General features: G+C 37.7%; 1 protein-coding gene across 4 annotated transcripts in view; it reads right to left on the reverse strand.

Moving 5' to 3' along the window:
• SLC38A11 (solute carrier family 38 member 11) overlaps nucleotides 1-17,889 on the reverse strand; it is a 54,291-nt gene extending 36,402 nt beyond the window's left edge. The window contains exons 1-7 of one of the 4 annotated variants that reach the window (XM_070508026.1): nucleotides 16,832-17,016; nucleotides 16,542-16,644; nucleotides 16,253-16,370; nucleotides 14,365-14,439; nucleotides 7,197-7,331; nucleotides 5,901-5,966; nucleotides 1,421-1,527 (exon numbers count right to left, since the gene is read on the reverse strand). In XM_070508026.1, coding sequence (XP_070364127.1) covers nucleotides 1,421-1,527; nucleotides 5,901-5,966; nucleotides 7,197-7,331; nucleotides 14,365-14,425 — 369 coding nt within the window. In that variant the 5' untranslated portion in view covers nucleotides 14,426-14,439; nucleotides 16,253-16,370; nucleotides 16,542-16,644; nucleotides 16,832-17,016. Of the gene's footprint in view, nucleotides 1-1,420; nucleotides 1,528-5,900; nucleotides 5,967-7,196; nucleotides 7,332-14,364; nucleotides 14,440-16,252; nucleotides 16,371-16,541; nucleotides 16,645-16,831; nucleotides 17,289-17,677 lie in introns of those variants that run through there. The other 3 variants (XM_014860295.3, XM_044768783.2, XM_070508025.1) reach the window with 3 other exon arrangements.
• Nucleotides 17,890-20,051: the final 2,162 nt, after the last annotated feature.

The following is a 20,051-nucleotide window of genomic DNA, read 5'->3' on the forward strand; positions in this document are numbered from 1 at the left end:
TAATTTTTTAATGGATAAGCACATTTTAGACTTTTTTCTCTGATTAAAAAATAATATAAAATTCCTTTTATTTCATTTGATTGTCATCAACCATGTTTTCTAGGTTGTTAGTTTTTGACTAGAAAGAAGATTCTATCATGATTCCTCTCATCTACTGAGGAAGAGAGATATTAAGTGACATTCCCAAGGTCACACAGCCAGAAAGCGGCAGAAGGGGAACTCAAATGCAAGCAGCTTGACTCCCGATCAGGGCTCCTAATTAACCTGCTTTGCTCTTTGGGAGATCTATTTAGATATGTCAACATGAGACTTTTAAGATACATTTAGAGAAAAAATGTTCCGGTATTAATGATATGATAGAATATTAGTAGCTCTCTTGTCATGAATGTCTTGCCTTCTTCTCTCAGAAGATAACATTTATGTCCACATTGAACATGTGAAATGGAAAACATTTCAACTATTTCAGATAATTCACCAAAAAAAGCCCCTTTTGTACACTCTTGTTTATTCCTGGATGACTGTTAGGGAAGGAAGGGGGAGAGGTTGAAATACCCTGGAACATCGTCTCCACTCTCAGCTCTACCTGGACAGAGAAACTCCCTAACTGTGGATACACATCAAACATCCAGTGAAAAGTAACATTCAATCAACTGTTGGATTTTTAAAAATAGAATATTAAAAATGTCAAATGTATAACAAATATTTTTTTTATTGGAATGGCTGGCATTGTGTAGATACAGCACCAACAGCATTTTGAGTCAAATACAAACATTCCTTGAAAGTAGGGAAATAAAATACAGTCAGATAAAGGCTGATCTATGCAGATGAGCATATGCAGTGAGTTGAACAATTATTTAGTTGGTTTCATTCGAAAGAAATCAGTATTTCTTCTTAGCAATAAGAATCATAAATATTGGCCAAATTCTCAACAATTGATCAATCAACACATTGACATTTGTATTCATTGGAGGAAAAATAGACACAACAGGCACTGTAACTTACAAAAAAATTTAAGCCAATGAAGTGATTCATCCTTACCTCTTAAGTTAGTTTACTTTTAAATTGATTTAACTACTATCTATAAAAAATGATAGAACATTTTTTCAATAAATTACACTTGGTTTAAGTATAGTTCTTTACATTTTCTAAATTTAAAGTATGCTGTCTGATGTCAGTTAGAGTACTTACCTTAAAAAAGAAAAATAAAGGACACATTTATTTCGTACTCATCAACTATTTAATCATCAGTTCCCCAAAATAAGCTAAAGATTCAACCCGAGTTTACTCTAGCATAATTAGAAGTAAACTGAAAGAAACCAAAGATGAATACTGCAATTAAGAACTTGGTCACATAGACAGTAGTTAAATTAACGCAGGTAACAAAGTGCATTTCTGTGCCAATTTAAAATGTAAACATTACCTTTCCGAGCTTCGCTATGTCTCGGTACAAGGACAGAGGCAAAGTAAAAGCGACCGTGGAAAGCACGATAATCAGGTGGCGACCAATGAACACGTTCTCAGGATCAACTGAAACACAATCAATGTTAGGAAGTGTTTATAGGTATGAGTAACACACCAGCGACACAAGCAAATAGCCAAACATTTAATTATAAAAATGACTTAAATAACATTAAGTGCTACCTAAATGGCAAAGATTTTAAGGGTAAATAAATTCCATAAAACCATGTAAAAATAGAAAGAATTCACGAAAATGTAAATACAAAATAATTTAAGGATGAACCTATAGTTCAAATAATTTTATAATATTTTGCATTCAAACTATTTTAATAGCTTCCTAATCAGTTTCCCTGCTTCTACTTTCCATTGTCCTTTTAGAATATATTCTTAATCTAGAAACTACAGAGCTCCTTTCCAAAGGCTAAAACCATTACGTCACTTCCTGTCCCAGACCCTCTAATACCAGAACCCTACATTGAGAAAGTAAGCTACATGAGGAAAGGCATTTTCTGAGGTGCATTTTTTTTTTTTAACTTCTGTATCCAAGAGAGACTTGAACAGTAAAACTTCAGCAAAATTTCAAAAATCAAGGTTCAGATAAAAATATTCACAAATTTCTATCCTTTTGTTGAGAGAGAAGTGTTTTCCCTGAAGGAAAGCAGACAGAAGAAACTTGGATAGAGAAGTCACAGGGAAGATGCTGGGTCTGGTATACACCACAGACTCTTGCCTATCAGAATGAGCAGATAACAGTCTGTGTGTGTGTGTGTGTGTCTATCATCAAACACAAACAAAATCTGTAAACATAAAATAACATACCTACAAGGCTTTATATATTTTTAAGCTGTGCTAATCACAGTATTCACTTCAGGAGCTGTACATCTATTCCAATGAAGACACTATTGTTTAAATTTTTTTAGCTCATTCTGAATTCTTTCAGAGATCATGTCATTATATTTTTGAAATGTCTTCAGTGGTACCTACCAAATCTTTATGCATTAATTTCTGCAAAGTCTAAAGTCTATAGAAGTCAAGTCAAATAAGTGTGATTTTTTTTAAAAAAAGAGCTGTTACTCTAAAAAGTGAGACTAATTTTCTGATATGGCCAATAAACTAACTTACAAGGAAGTTTCAAGCTAGGAATTTCAAAAGGGCATAAATTTCACACACACACATAGTAGAATGGAATACTTAATCATTAGTATTTGTTCAACTCAGCTATAACTAAACAATCATGATAAAATTGTGAATTAAATAAGAAAATAGGAAGTTAAAGTTTCCCAAACCCTGAACTCAACTGTTCACGTCTGTCTGGTGAACATAATCTGAATTAAGTTATTTGTATATCTGTTTCTACTTACACCTTCAAACCATTTGCTCTACTAAATATGTTTGGTAGAAAATATATTTCCTTCACTGGGAAAATTCTAAGGCCTAGAAAAACACTGAGATAGCCTGCAATGAATAGCACGTAGGAGCCTAATAACTGAGGATCTTCTTTAGCAGAAAGGACATTTTTCACCAATGATCTAATGATGAGATCTATTACCTATACTGATCTTCTAACAAAAACGCACCTGGATACACACTTTAAATGTTTAAACAATAGTCAAGAAAATCGAATACTTAAATTTTTGAAAAATTGCAAAATCGTTTAAACACACTACTTTTTACACAACATTAGTTTGACTTGTATCAAGAAGAAAGGTTTTAGGTCTGGCCCCATGGCCTAGTGGTTAAGTTTGGTGTGCTCTGCTTCAGTGGCCTGGGTTTGATCCCAAGCGAGGACCCCCACCACTCACCAGTGGCCACGGTGTGGTGGCAACCCACATACAAAACAGAGGAAGGTTGTTACAGATGTTAGCTCAGGGCAAATCTTCCTTGGCAAAAAAAGAAAAGAAAAAAGAACCAAGGCTTTGGTTACCTGAGAAAAGTATAAGCATTTGACCACATGCCAGTCTAAAGCATTAGTGATATATTTCAGGAAAAAAAGTACAGCTTTGCTAAGGAATTTATCTACTTCTAAAAAGACTTTGGCATTATATTATGCTTTATAAGATATACAAACATAGCATACATTATAAAATATCACATTCAAGAACAGTGAAGAAACTGTGATGAGTTAAGTGTGTTCTTTGCAATGTGACCTATTTTTTAAAAGTCATTTTTGATGACTATAAAATTAATAACCAGGAAGGGGTTTCAAAGGGAACTTTAGCCTTATCTAGGATGTTTTATTTTTACGATGAGTATATATTTATATATTATTTTTAAAATTAAAAATAAATAAAAATTAATTATCAAAATGTTTCTTTCAGGGGAAATTAATTTAATTATGGTCCATCTCCCTGTATAGTAGATACTATACAGAATATTGAACTGCCATTAAAGCAAATAAGATAGATCTCTATGTTATGATAGGAGAATGTGTTCCTAATGTACGTCTAAGAGAACGAAGCACGTTTCAGAACAAGATGTGTAACGTTATCTTATTCACATGAATATCCAAAGGTACACGCAGTCTTAAAAACTGAATGTGTACATTAAAAAGGAAGCAAGGAAGGAAAGAAGGATGGAAGTTCTTGGAAGGATGGTCCCTACCTGGTTGTCTAAAGAGAAAGAGATTATGAGTATGTTCTATCGTGTCTATTTGGCTTATCTGTGTTTTCTAATATTTTCCCAATAAATATGAATTACTTCTCAAATAAGAACATAAAGCAAAAAATATTTCTTTCCAAATTAATACATGCTTCTCTGAAAAAATGAAAAATAAAAAAATCCTAGGGGTCCCAAAATTAACAGAAAACCACAGTTTACATGTGAATATATTTTTTCTTTATTTATGGAAATGGAAAATTTACATAATTTAGATCATATTGTATATACGGTATTATACTCTGCTCATTTTTTTCTTAGCATTCCATTCACTCACATGATCTCAGTTTATGAAAACATGATTTGGCAGTTGAGGGCTAGGACAGAAGCTGCAGATTGCAGTGTGGGATAAGCCTACTGTATGCTAGATACTGTCTGTATTACCTCTTTTTCACACAATAATCCTAGGAAGCAGGTGATACTTTAATTCATAATTTAGAGATGAAGAGACTATAACTCAGAGAGGGCATTAACCCTTCCAAGGTCACACAGCTAGCAAGTGGAGGGTCTGATCTGACGGTCAAGTCTCCCTGATTTCAGTTTCCACTAAACTCTGTGAGAAGAATAGGTGCAATTTCTAATTTTAGATTTTGTTTTGTATGTCTCTGGAAGGAGTGATTCAAGCAGTAAGGGGAAATGTGTTTTTGCATCAATTTTGACTGTAATAACAACTATAGAGTTAGGTCCCTAAGAAATGGGGATTAAGTGGCTTGGATGAGAAGCTCTTCAAAGCAAAAAGATTCACAGTTTCTGAATTATTCAAATAGCCGTGCTATGGTGAAAGACTGAACAGGGAGTGGGGTTGTGGCACATGCTGAAAAGGTCTGCTTGAAATGTTCACAGTGGCTTTTTCATAAATGTCAAACTGGAAACAACCCAAATGTCCCTCAACTGGTGACAGATAAACTGTTGTGCAGCCATACAATGGAACACTTCTTAACAATTAAAAACAAAAAAGAGCAAATGACTGATACACCCCAGAACAAGGACGAATCTCAAATGCATTAAGTGTAGCCAGACACGAAAGGCTACATACTATGTGATGCCATTTACTTGGCATTCTAGAACAAGAAAAACCAGGGGGAGAAATGAGACCAGTGGTTGACAGGGCTGGAGACGAGGGAGGGTTTGACTACACAGGGAAAGAGGGAAAATTTGGGGGGGGCTGGCACTGTTCCATATTTCAATTGTGGCTGTGATTATATGATTATATGCAGTTGTCAAAACTCACAGAACTATACATTAATAAGAGTTAATTTTACTATATTAAATTATACCTTAAATAATAGGGAAAAGGTCAGCTTGCTTTTTTTTTTTTGAGGAAGATTAGCCCTGAGCTAACTACTGCCAATCCTCCTCTTTTTGCTGAGGGAGCCTGGCCCTGAGCTAACATCTGTGCCCATCTTCCTCTACTTTATATGTGGGATGCCAACCACAGCATGGCGTTTGCCAAGCGGTGCCATGTCCGCACCTGGGATCCGAACCAGCGAACCCCAGGCCACCAAGAAGTGGAACATGTGCACTTAACCATTGTGCTACCAGGCCAGCCCCTCAGCTTGCTTATTTAACAAATGGTGTAGTAAAAAGAGTACATGAAAAAATGTCACTACAGAGGGGTGGTGATATGTCACGTAAGATATGCAAAATATAAAGTATTCTAACTATATGAATAGTAATGATGTTTTTTAAACAGCTAAGAACTCCTCCACTTGCAAATATTTTACTTGTAAATTATTATGAACCACTTTAACTATGAACAACTCTATGAAATAAATATATTGGCTTACCTCCTGGTATTCTTTGGAAAACTTTGCTTAAAGTATCGCCAGTTATTATGTTGTAACTTATCATAGCTAAAAACATAATTAAAATAATACCATCACCAACAAGCCATCACAGATTTCATCTTCAATATTCTGAAAGTCATCAGTTATTACTTCCCAAATATTGGTATAATCTTACAACTTTTAAATACATGCTGTGATTATGAATATGCACAACTTTAAAAACAAGTAGACCACAGACTTATGGGAGAATATCAACTTTTGCTACAGAAAGGTTTTCACTTTACAAATTGATTCTTTCTAGAACATCTTTAATAATATTAAGTTTTGGTCGTGATTTAAAATGCAATTTGTTGGGGCCAGCCCGCTGGTGCAGTGGTTAAGTTTGTGTGCTCTGCTTCAGCGGCCTGTGGTTCATGGGTTCAGATCCCAGGTGTGGACCTACACACCACTCATCAAGCCATGCTGTGGTGGCATCCCACATACAAAGTGGAGAAGGATTGGCACAGATGTTAGCTCAGCATCAATCTTCCTCAAGCGAAAAGAGAAAGATTGGTGACAGATGTTCGCTCAGGGCCAATCTTCCTCACCAAAAAAATTAAACAAATAAAATGCAATTTGTTTTGTTATTAAAATTCAGTTTACGAATACTTTTTCAGGAACACGTGTATTACTCAAAGTGAGGGAACAATAACAGAAAATTGTGAAGGCTCCAAAATATCCCCTCATTTGGAAACGGGAAGATTTTGGGGAAACACATGCTAAGCCTCTGTGGAGACATAAGGAGCTAGTGGTTTGAACAATAGCATCTGTATTACTGATTTAAACAATGAAGTCAATTTGGCCATAGGTGAATGTTAACATTTTACTTATTTAAGAAGTGCTAGGTGACATTCCCGCCATTATGATACAAACTTTAAATAGCATTTTGGCCTTGTAGACAGCTTCCACAAATCCTTAGGTTTTCAAAAAAACATATTTCAGCCTTAGAAGAAATCTATTATTTCTCTCACTCACTTTTACTTCCTGATCATTCTATTTTTCACCAAAATTTGGAAGCACAAGCATTAACCTATTGAAAATCATCCTCACTTGATTTTAATGAAATACTCAGAAAACCAATGAAAAGAACCAGAAAATAAGGGAAAAATGGCTAAAGATGTAAACACTTAACATGGAAAATATTTCAACGGCTAGTATTCCTTAATGACTATTTAATGCCTATTAAAACTATTTTATTCAGAGATGGCTGTATTTTTATGCAAATAATGACAATATTCATTTTCACCCGAATCTTACCTATAAAAGGATACAAAAACTGTAGAACAGAGAGGACGAGATATCCTGGAAAGCCAAAGGTTTTATTGACCAAAGACTGGTAAGTGTCTGTTCCAGAGAGGGTCCCTCCTTTTATCAATAAAACCAGGGAAAAGTCTGTGGCAAAATAACAAACAAATGTCAGATTACATTTAATACAAAGGTTTTTCATGTTCTGACTTAAAGAAAAAGGGAAATTTTAAAAAAGAGTTTAATTTAATGCTACAGTAGATTAGCATGACAAGGCTTATTTTCATAAAACATTATCTTTCATGAAAGAGTACTGTTTCCAGTCATATATTTTTTTCAATCAAGATGCAAATATACTTAACATATCCGTGCAATGAACTTGACAAAAGAGGGTACGCAGACTGGAGTCAAAGCGTCACTTTTCCATTTTACTTTCCTAACCTAACCAACGCAACGACTGTTAACAGGATGTGGCTAATTGTCTGAGCAACAGAATGCAGATAATCAAATATTTCATAGGCATCCAACATGTAAAGACTGCGAATGAAAAGATCAAATATTTCATAGGCATCAACATGTAAAGACTGCAAATGAAAAACGCTGTCAGCATTCAGAAAAAACATATACTTAGGGGAATCAAATTCTTTGTTTTATAACACAGTACAACTATTAATTTTATTTTATAGTTATTATGGTTAAGAGAGTACTCTAAGAATTTTTTTTAAATTTACATTTTAGAGACTTAAGTTCCAATTTTAGAGTTGAAAGTAAAGATAAAAATATGTATAAATTATATAATTAAAAGTTAATCTCTCTCTTTTTTTTCATTTAACTCAACATTTTTGGAACACCTTGTGAACAACGCTGCAGTCATGTTGGGTACACAGCTATGCACACGTGCGCTTCTTGCTTTCTCTTTGCTCTTGCTCATGCTTCCATCACAGGTGATTTTTTATTTTATCCGTTAAGTGATTTAGAAATGCATTAAAATACAAAGAAGAAAATACAAATCATTGCAATATGGTTTCCACCTCGATTCCCTTCCATGTCATTAAAACTTCTTCCAAGAAGGTCAACAATAAGCTCCAAGTTCATAAATCCAACTGGCACCTCCTAAATCTTTATTTTATTTCCTCTTTCAGTAGCATTTTTCTCCTGTTTACCATTCCCCTTTCTCAACCATCCTCCTTTGGCCTTTATGACATCACTTTCTGTTGGATTTCCTCCTACCTTTTTGGCAATTTATACTCAGTTTCTCACCAGTTTCTTTTACTCTGTTCAACCCCCGGCTTCTTGGACTTTTTTCTCACTCTTTGAGATGTCCCACTGTGATTGTATTCTTGCCTGGGGTTTCAATTTTCAAACGATGTTAGTAAACCCCAAATTGGTATCTCTAACCCAGATTCCTCTAAAACTCCAGATTTCTACATCTAGCTATCTAATAATCACTTTAACTTGGAGATCTCATAGGAATCTTTATTTTAAATACCCCAATTCTAACGTATATGTTTGTTCTGGAACCCGTGTCTCCATCCACATTTCTCTAAACTGTGAATAGTATCAACAGAAACTTGAGAATTGCTTTAGACTTCTATCTACCACCTTCTGTATTCCCTTGGTCACCAAGTCCATTAATTACTGCATCATAAATTATTCAACTGTACCCCCTCACTTCTAATCTCTAACCTGCTTTATTTGAGGGTTTAGGCCTTTATCACTTCTCACCTGGATTACTGCAACATCTCCTAATAGAAATCTCAGGCACCAATCTGGCCCTCCATCAAGACACTTTTGACATCCCCTTCCTCTCAAGACTTTCTTGACATTCCTCCTCTACCAGATGGATCTGACTGCAGTGTAAACCTGCTCATGTCTTCTGCTTAAAATCCGCCAGGGCCGGCCCGGTGGCATAGCAGTTAAGTGCACACGTTCCACTTTGGAGGCCGGGGGTTTTCCGGTTTGGATCCTGGGTGTGGACATGGCACCGCTTGGCACGCCATGCTGTGGTAGACGTCACACATATAAAGTAGAGGAAGATAGGCATAGATGTTAGCTCAGGGCCAGGCTTCCTCAGCACAAAGAGGAGGATTGGCAGCAGTTAGCTCAGGGCTAATCTTCCTCAAAAAAAAAAAAAAGAAAGAAAGAAGGATAAACAAATCCTCCAGGGGAATTCTCTAATGCCTTAGGATAAAAATCAACTCATTTTCATGAGGCAGAAAAAAATTATTTATTAGCTGTGTGATCTTAGGCGAAGGACTTCACTTTCCTGAGTCTCCTCTGTAAAGTAAGGCAATACAGCAACCTTGAAGAGTCTGTGAGGTTTATGCTGTTTAAATGGCGACCAAATGCCTGGCACATTATAGAGCCAAAATGCATGAGAATCTGTGCTATTTTTGGTTATCTTCTATAGGCTGCATGTGGTGGTAGAAAAAGCATTGCTTTTGGGGTCCAATAACAGTGATAATAATAATGATAATAGCCACAAAAATACCAGCAGATAATCTCACGAGGCTTTCTGCGTGCCAGGCCTCTTTCCAAATGCTTTATGTATATTAACTTCTTTAATCTCCACAACCATCCTAAGTAGGTGCCATTATTATCCCCCATTTAATAGATGAGAAAAGGGAGACGCAGAAGGTTAAGCAAATTCCAAACTTCACAGAGCTGGTAAGGAAGAGTCAGGACTCAGATCCTGGTAGTCTGGCCCTAGAATCCACGCACTTTATGAAAATCTCAGCTCTGTTACCAGTAACTGCAGACCTTGAGCAAGTCATTTTAACCTATTAAAGTCTCAATTTCCTCCTTCATAAAAGTAGAACATGAATACCTACTTCATGGAGTCAGAAGGCTTAAGAGCAGTGGCCGAGTTATGCTCAGCATCTAGCCGGTCCTCAGGACATGGTCATGATTAGCATTACATGGGAGCCTGCATAGATGCCTCTGCAAACCTCTCTGCCTTCGTCTCTCTCCACTCACGAACACCAAGCCTACACTCTAGCCAGACTGGTTCACTTACACAGTTCCCTTTGCATTTTCACATCTCCACCTGCTTGGAGTACCCTTCCATTTTCTTCGCTCACTCACACTTTTCCATAAACGGTCAGTAGAGGTGTCTCTTCCACCCCGAAACATGCCTGCTCCGTTGAGGCTGGGTTAAACGCCAGTATCACTATCATAGTGCATATATTTTTATTATGGTGTTTTTTCATGAAGTACTATAATTATGTGGTTTTGTCTGCCTGACACACCACATTGTGAGCTTCGCACAGGTAAGAATAATGTTCTTCATGGCTATAATGGCATCAGTGTCAGTAAATATCTGTTGAATGAAACAATGATCAATAGAGCAGAATTGCTAGATGTCTACATATTGGATTCAAATTCCATGTGATAAATTACCTAATAAATATATTTAAAGATATTCTGCAAGCACAAAGGACAGAGCAATTAATTATTTTCCTTTGTTTAAGACTGGGAAAAGCTTCATAGAGGAGTTGAGTAGTGCCTTTGAGGATAAACAGGATTTCATCAGGTGGAGAGGAGAAAAAGAATGTCAAGCAAGGGACTATCCGTGGGAAGGCAGCACAAAAGCATATTCAATAGGTGGGGAATGGAATAGTCCAGAATGGCTAAAACGCAAGTTCCACATATGGCAGCATTGGCGACAAGGTGAAAGAGAAGTTAGGTTAGTGAAAGAGGAGACTAAAAATGCAGACTGTGGCCAAACTATGAAGAAATTTGAAATTTGAATGCAATCATTTCTTTTCTGTTGTCATTACAGAGTTTTGGAATGTTTTGATGGGGAGAGTAACAGAAGTCAGGCTGAGGTTTTATAGAGAGAACTCTTGCAGCAATATAGAGAGTGGATGGATGCTAAAGGCAGGAAGACTGAACAGTAACATACTGACCTGGGAAGAGAATCAATGAAGACGTGAGTAACAGGGAGGAGGTAACCAATTTCACAGAAGTTGTGACATTTTGGGGAAGAACTATATGCTTGAGATGAGAATGCTGACTTTTACGGAAGTTCAAAACATATTACTTAAAGTTAGCAATTTGCTAAGAATCGAGTCAATAATTTAGTTAACAATTTGCTAAAAATGTAGTCAATAATAAGTGCTTTAAGCTACTTGTAAAATACAGGCTACAAATATATCTCTTAAAAGTTTTAGAAAGCTGAAATATCAGTCACTATAGCATTTTGATCTCACTTTAAATACATTGTATGAAAATTTTAGATAATCCTTGAATGAGTCTGTCATTCAACAGGAAAATTTTCTTTTAAATTATTATGTATGCTTGGACAATAAAAATTATTTTCCTCTAGGGGCTGGCTCAGTAGCATAGCAGTTAAGTTCACGCGCTCTGCTTCGGTGGCCCAGGGTTTGCAAGTTCAGATCCTGGGAGCAGACCAACACACCGTTCATCAAGTCATCATGCTGTGGAGGTGTCCCAAATACAACAAATAGAGGAAGATTGGCACAGATGTTAGCTCAGGGCCAATCTTCATCACCACAAAAAAAGAAATTATTTTATTCTAATCAACAAATTTGAAAATCTTAAAGCAAATTAAAATAAAACTATTTGCTTAAGTATTTATAATTCTTTATTGTTACCCAATATTTCACAACCATGAAAACAGAGCTTAGAAAAACTACCTCTTGATTTGGACATATCCCATTAGAGGCCTTAAAAAGACAAAATAATAATTGTAGAGACAAACCATTGTGTAATTACAGTGTCAATTTAGAGAAAAATTCAATATTATACCTTACTTGTAGATTTTGCTCTTAAAAGCCCAATTAAGAAATAAAATGGGGACTGACCCCATGACCGAGTGGTTAAGTTCACGTGCTCTGCTTCGGTGGCCCAGGGTTTCGTTGGTTCGGATCCTGGGTGCGGACATGGCGCTATTCATCAGGCCATGTTGAGGCAGCGTCCCACATAGCACAACCAGTGGCACTCACAAGTAAAACATACAACTATGTACTGAGGGACTTTGGGGAGAAGAAAAAGGCAAAAAAAAAAAAAAGGGAATTATAGTCTATAATTTTTTTTGCTTCTGTGTGGCCACCCTTTATCAAAATTATTTAAGGATTTTGATCATGCAACTAAAATGAGTAGCTAATTTCCACTGATTGGTAACTTTGCAATATACGACTTTGCAAAGCACTGCTCCCAGTCATTGCTGCAGGCTGACGTACAGCATCAGGTGAGGACATTACTCACAGTATGATTTCTTTACGTATAACGTGATTTGGCTTTGCTAAACTGTTCACTCCCCTCAAGTATTGAATTCTTCGGTGACATGTATTTTAATTTTTTCTATCTACTGCTTTACAACGTGTGCAAATATTTACAGTACACTTAAATAAGCCATGGTTATTATGCCTGGGTGGGAATTAATAATCTGTCAGTGCTGATTGACTGGGAAAGAGGAAATTAAAAATGACAACGTTAAATCTATTTTTTTTTTTTAAGGAAGATTAGCCCTGAGCTAACATCTGCCACCAATCCTCTTTTTGCTGAGGAAGACTAGCCCTGAGTGCCCATTTTCCTCTACTTTATATGTGGGATGCCTGTCACAGCATGGCCTGCCAAGCAGTGTGTAGGTCTGCGCCTGGGATCCGAACCTGCAAACTTCGGGCCACTGATGCAGAACATGCAAACTTAACTTAACCGCTATGCCACTGGGCCAGCCCCACAGGGTAAATCCTTGAATGGGATTTTTCAGTGTAATAAATGCTCTCATGAATAGAATGCAATTTTTAAACACCAGCAACCCTGAATAAGCACAAAGTAATGGGTCCCACATTACTATGTTCTGGGTCTTAAGCTACAAATTAGAACTGTAGAAGGTAAAAGCAGCTTAGATTTTGGGAGTTGGGGTGCTGAGAAGAAAGCAGGGAGGAAGAGAGTTCAGTGCCTCTGCAGCTCTGACTTTGGTACCTACTGCATGCTTTACTCTCTCTTCCTCAGCCAAAGGGACAACAGCAGAGCTAAAGGCTGGTCTTGGAAGTCTGAAATTTGATGAGGGAGGGCCCTTGGTCAGGGTTTCCAGAGCCGAGCTGAGACAGAGCCTCTCCGGCAAGGGTCTTGAGGGAGTGCTCTCAGGAGAAGGGGAGGGAGAGGCTAGGGCAGGGGCAACAGCTCAGTAAGGACGTGGTCTCAGGTCTCAGGTGGAGACGAGCTGCAGCCTAGTCCTGTGGTGGTGGCACTCTGGAGCTCCAAGTGCACCACACTTTGGTCCCTCCTGGAGGCAAGGAGGCCAGCTTTTGTCATTGGCTGAAGGCTGTGGGTCATAACCTCACAGGAAGGCCGAGCCATTGAGGCCCAGGTCAACACTCTGGAGAGGGGACGCTGAGGTGTTCTGCATGACCTGGTAACAGGGCATCTAGGTGACACGTATAGAGGCTGCCATAGCAGCAGCCACTGCAGGTGGTATGATTGCTGCCTCTTCCACAGTGATCCTAAGGTGGAGGAAAGACCCTGAGTTTGTCATGAGGTGAGCTGGTGAGTTGACAGGGCAGGGATGAAGACAACAGGGAGAGGAGGTGATGATGAGTTGAAAGCATGCACTTTACAGGGGGAGTGGCAAAATGCGGCTGTGAATGAACACGTTACATGAAAAGAGGGAAGCAGAAGGGAAGAAGTGAGGTAGAAGCATCTTATTGTTGCATTTAAAGACAGCGGCAGGCAGGGAGCCAGGCAGACATGGGCAAGGTGGGGAGGGGGCGGCGAGCCCTGCTGGCTGAGCACCAGGGCGCTCAGTTCCACCTGCATAAACATAGCTGGAAAAGGCTGCTCATTCGTGTGCACCTGCCCATGAGTTTTGTGGGTAAGGAAGCCCTGACGTCTACACTTTCAGAGCACAGTCTCTCCCAGCCTTAATCAGCCTTTAAAATGACTCCATCTACCACTTTCTGCATAAAGTGAAAAAGGCACATGAAAAGGATTTAGGCCTGGCAATATACAATGCTTCTCTAATCTGCTCAGAGGATTAGCAAGAAAAGTAAATCTCCTCAGACACAAATGTCTAAATTCTTTAGGATTTTTTGATGCACTTTTAATTAGGGAATTCAATTACAGGGTGTGCGTGCGTGCGTGCGTGCGTGTGTGTGTGTAAAATGGTCATTGTACAACTTAACTTGTGGGAATAAATAATTATATAATATTTTACCTGTAACATATGAAACCCAGAATAAAAGCAATATTCCCAGAGGAAAGCCAGCTTGCTTCATTGAATAAGGCAATCCTGGAAAGACATAAAATGCCCCACCCATCACATTAATAAAACATAGAAATACAGAAATTTCTCCCCAATTTCTGTATATAATAGGCTAAGTAAATTGACATATTTATATGACATAGTTGTACACAGTGCATATGACTACTGAAATTCAATGTTAGCGTATTAATACTAATTTCAGGATAAAATGTTATAACTAAGGATATGTCAAGAGAGCAAGTTTATGAGGTGATGGAATAGGAATAAGAAAGCAGTAAACGAAAAATAGATGCCAGTTCACACAAATAACATTCACTTCAGGATAAGGGGAACATATGTCCCAGAAAACGTGGAGACTAAGGACCCAAAGCTTTTCTCATGTGCTGGCTGGGAAAGCAGAGAGGACAAGAGCACAGAAGGGTTATGGGATGTGAGAAAAGACACACTCTGGACTCAAAGTGGGTAACGATGTAGGAAAAGGAGAGAAAAATGAGCTGGCGAAGTACTTTTTATAAAGCTGAAGGGGGTATATGAAATTATTTCTTAGGAATTATTTTTGGAAATAATTTTAGATTCTGGACAATAAAATATTTCAAATAAAACATATTTAAAATATTTCCACCCAGAATTTTTATTCTCCGAAAAATTTCCCTTAAAGAACCCTGCTGAGCATAATTAAGAGGTACTTTTTAACGTTGCTGACATAGATCAGCTTCCAGTGTTCACCTCAGGAATTAAGTCTGGAATTTTGCCAAGCGGAGCGGCCCACGCCTCCGGGGTACATGTGGGCACAACTTCAAACGCGGCCTCGCCCCTTCATGCTACTCTCTCACCTCAGGCACTTCCATTTTATGTACCATTTGAAATAAAAAGTCTACATACGGAAACAAGTAAAATCAAGAAATGCATCAACTTGTGAAAGGTGAGAAAAATGACTCAACCCAGATAAATGTTCAATGGTGACTGTGACTAAAATGTCAAAAATTTATAGGAAAAGTAATATTCTCAATGAGCACTGCAGGATTTTGTTTTGCCCCTGCTTTTTCTTAAATTGGATGTTTTTGAATAACAAAAAGAATAATAAGCACCGAAAAAACAACCTCCTTTATTACTGTCATGCAATGCACTTAATTTTGTCAGAATTTTACCCTTGCTTAAAATTGGGAAAATATGAGCTGCTCATTTCTTTCAATTCTGATTATTTGGCTCCTCTGTTAAAAAAAAAATGTGTTTTCATTTAACCAATTTCTCTGTATTGAGTAAATGATATTTAAAATTAATATATCATAATAAGATTGTACTTTGAAAATTTAAGACTATAGATGGGTAAGGAGATATTGTATGGTTTAATTTTTCACAAGACTGTTATGTTTACACATTACACTTTTTGTACCTCCGACACTTACAAATATCTGGAGATTTTACATCTCTTTCTAGACATAGAAAGGTGATTCTGATCATAGAAAAGTGACAAGTAATAGTGAACACTTCAGGAAGAGGAGAAAAAAGTAAGGTTGGTGATATTATCAATTGACCGTGCAGCCTACGGAAAAAAAAAATCTCAGCATCTCCCACATGCAGCTCTTCTACCTTAATCTGCCACATGCAGAGGATGCTCTCAAATGTGGAAGGAGTGTCAATCACAATCCCGTCTTCAGCATAAGAGACTGATGTGATGTTCATTGTTACATTGGAAAAAAGGGAAGGTTTTTAAAAAGGACGAAAATTATCAATTTTATCATTTAAGATCTTTTCCTTTCAAAATAATGAACACTAGCAATTAGACTTAAATTTGGCCTTTTCACTTAAAATTAAAAGAAAAAAAACCCAAAACACTTACCTATTATACCTGATCCTATAATTGAGTTGACAACATTAAAAACAGCAGCTGACTGACGACAAGTTTTCCCTTTGTGCTTATGTTCAGAAACGAGCGTTTCTCTGTCATCTAGATTGCTCTGTTTTAATATAAAAATGGCAAACAAATATTTAGTAGCTCAAAGAATTTGAAAATTGTCAGACAAATATGCAATGTAGCAGACTAACACGATATTAGTAGTATAGTAAGTAATGTCAATAACAATGAGAAAACGGTGAAGATGACAATAAAGAATAACAATAATAGCTACTAGTTCAGCAGAGCTGTGGAAACAATCTCCATCCTAAAATGTTCCCGGACTGCAGCGTGGAGTCCCAGAGTACAGGATCTGTTAGAGAGCCAACGGTGTGATTCTGTGAATCAAAGGGGTTATGTTAGAAAGTGCCTGCCAAGAAAAACTAGATCAAGGCAATTTTTTCTCCCGGAGAACTTTCCGTGGTGCTAAACCAAGACCCCAGGTGAAGGAGGCCACCTCTGTTGCAGGGTGAATGAAACCTGAAGGGACCCGGCTTCAGAACCTGCCCCAGTCTCCAGTTTTACCTGCGGCGGGACGGCGGGCCGCTGTCCCTGGTAGCCCATGGCTGCACCGCGGTCCTCAGGACGTGGAAGGTTCTCGGGGCTGCGTATCCCACTCAAGCCGAACCAGGTCCTCCGCGACCTCGCACACCCGGGTGCGCGGGCAGCGGCAGAGCTGGAGCGCGCGGTTCTGCGGACGCCCCAGCCCCGCCTCCGCACCTCCGCGGGCCGCGCGGGCGCAGCTCCGAGCTCGCTTGACTGCCGCGGCCCCTGGCAGTTTCCCCCTAGGAACTTGCCCAGCCAAATGCACCTTTCTTCTCATGCAGAGATGCTGCACGATGTTTCTGATCCTGCACCGCGTCTTTCTTGCCCACCCCCCACTCCAGATGCAAAGTACAATTTGTGCCGCCCATGCTGCCCTGCCCAGATTGTGCAAAGAGTTAACGATGGCCTCATTTTAGTTCATTCCCAAGTTAGCTGCTCTTTGGCTGGAGTCTGATGCCCAGGTAAGAATGCAGCAGCACGTCTGCTGCCATGGAGCATCTTTTCTGTTACCTCCTCCTCCTCTCTACACTTTCCTATGTCAGAAATAACAGATGAAAACGTAGGACTTTGATTTTAAATGGAAAATAAACAAACAAACAAAAACTTTTCTAGAGTTTAAGCAAACTTGATTACTGAGCATGCTTTCGTCAAATGTTTCCTGGTGACTTTTCAGAAAAGGAGACAAAGAGGGGAAAGGAAGATGGATTGATAATGGATTCAGGTAATGAACCTTAAAGAGGGGTGGGGTGCGGTATAAGGGGATGGGAAAGGGGAAGTACTTAGAGTATCTGAGCTAGAAAGAATCTTAAATAACCGTCTACTCACCCCTCTTATATTACAGTCTAGGAAACAGGCCCAGAGAAAAATAAGTGGTGAGAGAGGACGTCCTTGCCTTGTTACTCATCTTAACCGGAAAGCTTCGAATTTCTCCCCGTCGACTGTGATGTTAGCTGAAAGTTTGTTGTAGATATTATTTATCAAGCTGAGGAAGTTCCCCACTACCTCTAGTTTCCTGAGAGTTTTTATCAGGAATGGGTGTTGGACTTTGTCTAATGTTTTCTATGTATCTGTTGATATCATCATGTGATTTTTCTTCTTTAGTCTGTTGATGTAATGGATTATATTAATAGATTTCTGAATGCTGGACTAGCATGGTATACCCGGGATAAATCCCACTTGGTCATGGTGTATAATTCTTTTTAGACTCTGTTGGATTCAATTTACTTTTATTGAACAGTATTGAATTGAACAATATCGAGTTGATTCAATATTTTTTTGAGAATTTTTGCATCTGTGTTCATGAGAGGTACTGGTCTGTAGTTTCTTTTTCTTGTAATGTCTTCTCTGGTTTGTTATTAGGTCAGTGTGGGCCTCATGGAATGAATTAGGAAGTACACTCCCTGATTCCATTTTCTGAAAGATATTGTAGAGAATTGTTATAATTTATACCTTAAGTGTTTGGTGGAACTCACCATTGAACCCATCTGGGCCTGGTTCTTTCTGTTTTGGAAGGTTGTTAATTACTGATTCAATTTCTTTAATAGATAGAGGCCTATTCACATTTTCCATTTCTTCTTCTGTGAGTCTTGGCAGATTGTATGTTTGAAGGAATTGGTCCATCTCATCTAGGTTATCAAATTTGTAGGCATAGAGTTGTTCATAGTATTCCTTTAATATCCTTTTACTGTCCATGGGATCTGTAGTGATATCCCCTCTTTCATTTCTATATTAGTAGTTTGTGCCCTCTCCTTCTTTTCTTAGTTAGCCTGGCTACAGGCTTATAAATTTTATTGATTGTTTTAGAGAACTAGCTTTGGTTTCACTGATTTTTCTGTATTGATTTTCTGTTTTCAATTTCATTGATCTCTGTTCTGATTTTTATTATTTCTTTTCATCTGCCTACTTTGGATTTAATTTGCTCTTATTCTAGTTTCCTAAGGTGGAAGCTTCTATGATGGATTTTAGATCTTTTTCTTTTCGAATATATGCACTCAGTGCTATAAATTTCCCTCCAAGCACTGCTTTCCCTGCATCCCACAAATTTTGATGTTTTGTTTTCATTTTAATTTAGTTCAAAATACTTTGAACTGTCTCTTGAGATTTTTGCTTTGACCCTGTGTTATTCAGAAGTGTGTTGTTTAATCTCCAAACGTTTGGTATTTTCTAGCTATTTTTCTCTTATTGATTTCTAGTTTAATTCCATTGTGATTGTGAACAGACATGATATGACTTCTCTTCTTTTAAATTTGTTAAGATGGGTTTTATGGCTCAGAATGTTGTTTGTCTTGATGAATGTTCCATGTATGCATGAGAGGAAGGTGTATTCTCCTGTTGTTGGATGAAGCAGTCTGTAGATGTCAGTTATATCCAGTTGATTGTGTTGTTGAGTTCAACTATATCCTTACTGATTTTTTGCCTGATGGATATGTCCATTTCTAATATAGTTGGAATCTCCAGCAATAATAGCCTATTCATCTATTTTTCCTTGCATTTCTGTCTGTTTTTGCCTCACATATTTTAATGCACCATTATTAGGCATATAGACATGAAAGATTGTTATGACTTCTTGGAGAAGTGACCCCATTATCATATGCAATACCATCTTTATCTTTGATAACTTTTTTTGATTTGAAGTTTGCTCTGTCTGAAATTAATATAGCTACTCTTGTTTTCATATTTTGATTAGTGTTAGCATAGTATATTTCCATCCATTTACTTTTTATCTGTACGTGCTTTATATTTAAAATGAGTTTCCTGCATACAAAATAGAGTTGTTTTGTTTTTTGATACACTCTGACAATCTCTGTCTTGTCACTGACTTTCAAAGTGATTACTGATATAGTTGGATTAATATCTACCAGATTCTTTACGGTTTTCTTTTTGTTGCCCCTGTTCTTTGTTCCTTTTTTTGTCTTCCACGCTTTTTCTGCCTTTTGTGGTTTTAGTTGAGCATTTTGTATGATTCCATTTTCTCTCCTTTCTTAGCATATCAGTTATACTTAAAAAAATTTTTTTAAATGCTTGCCCTTGAGTTTACAGTATCCATTTACACCTAATCCAAGTCCACTTTCAAAGAACCCTATACTGCTTCATGGGTGGTGCAAGTACCTCCCAATAATAAAAACAATTCTAATTCCTCCTGCCTAGCCTTTGCATCATTTCTGTCACTCATTTCGCTTATACATAAGCAGACATAAGC

The sequence above is a fragment of the Equus asinus genome, chromosome 4 (assembly GCF_041296235.1).
Source record: "Equus asinus isolate D_3611 breed Donkey chromosome 4, EquAss-T2T_v2, whole genome shotgun sequence".
Lineage (NCBI taxonomy): Eukaryota > Metazoa > Chordata > Mammalia > Perissodactyla > Equidae > Equus > Equus asinus.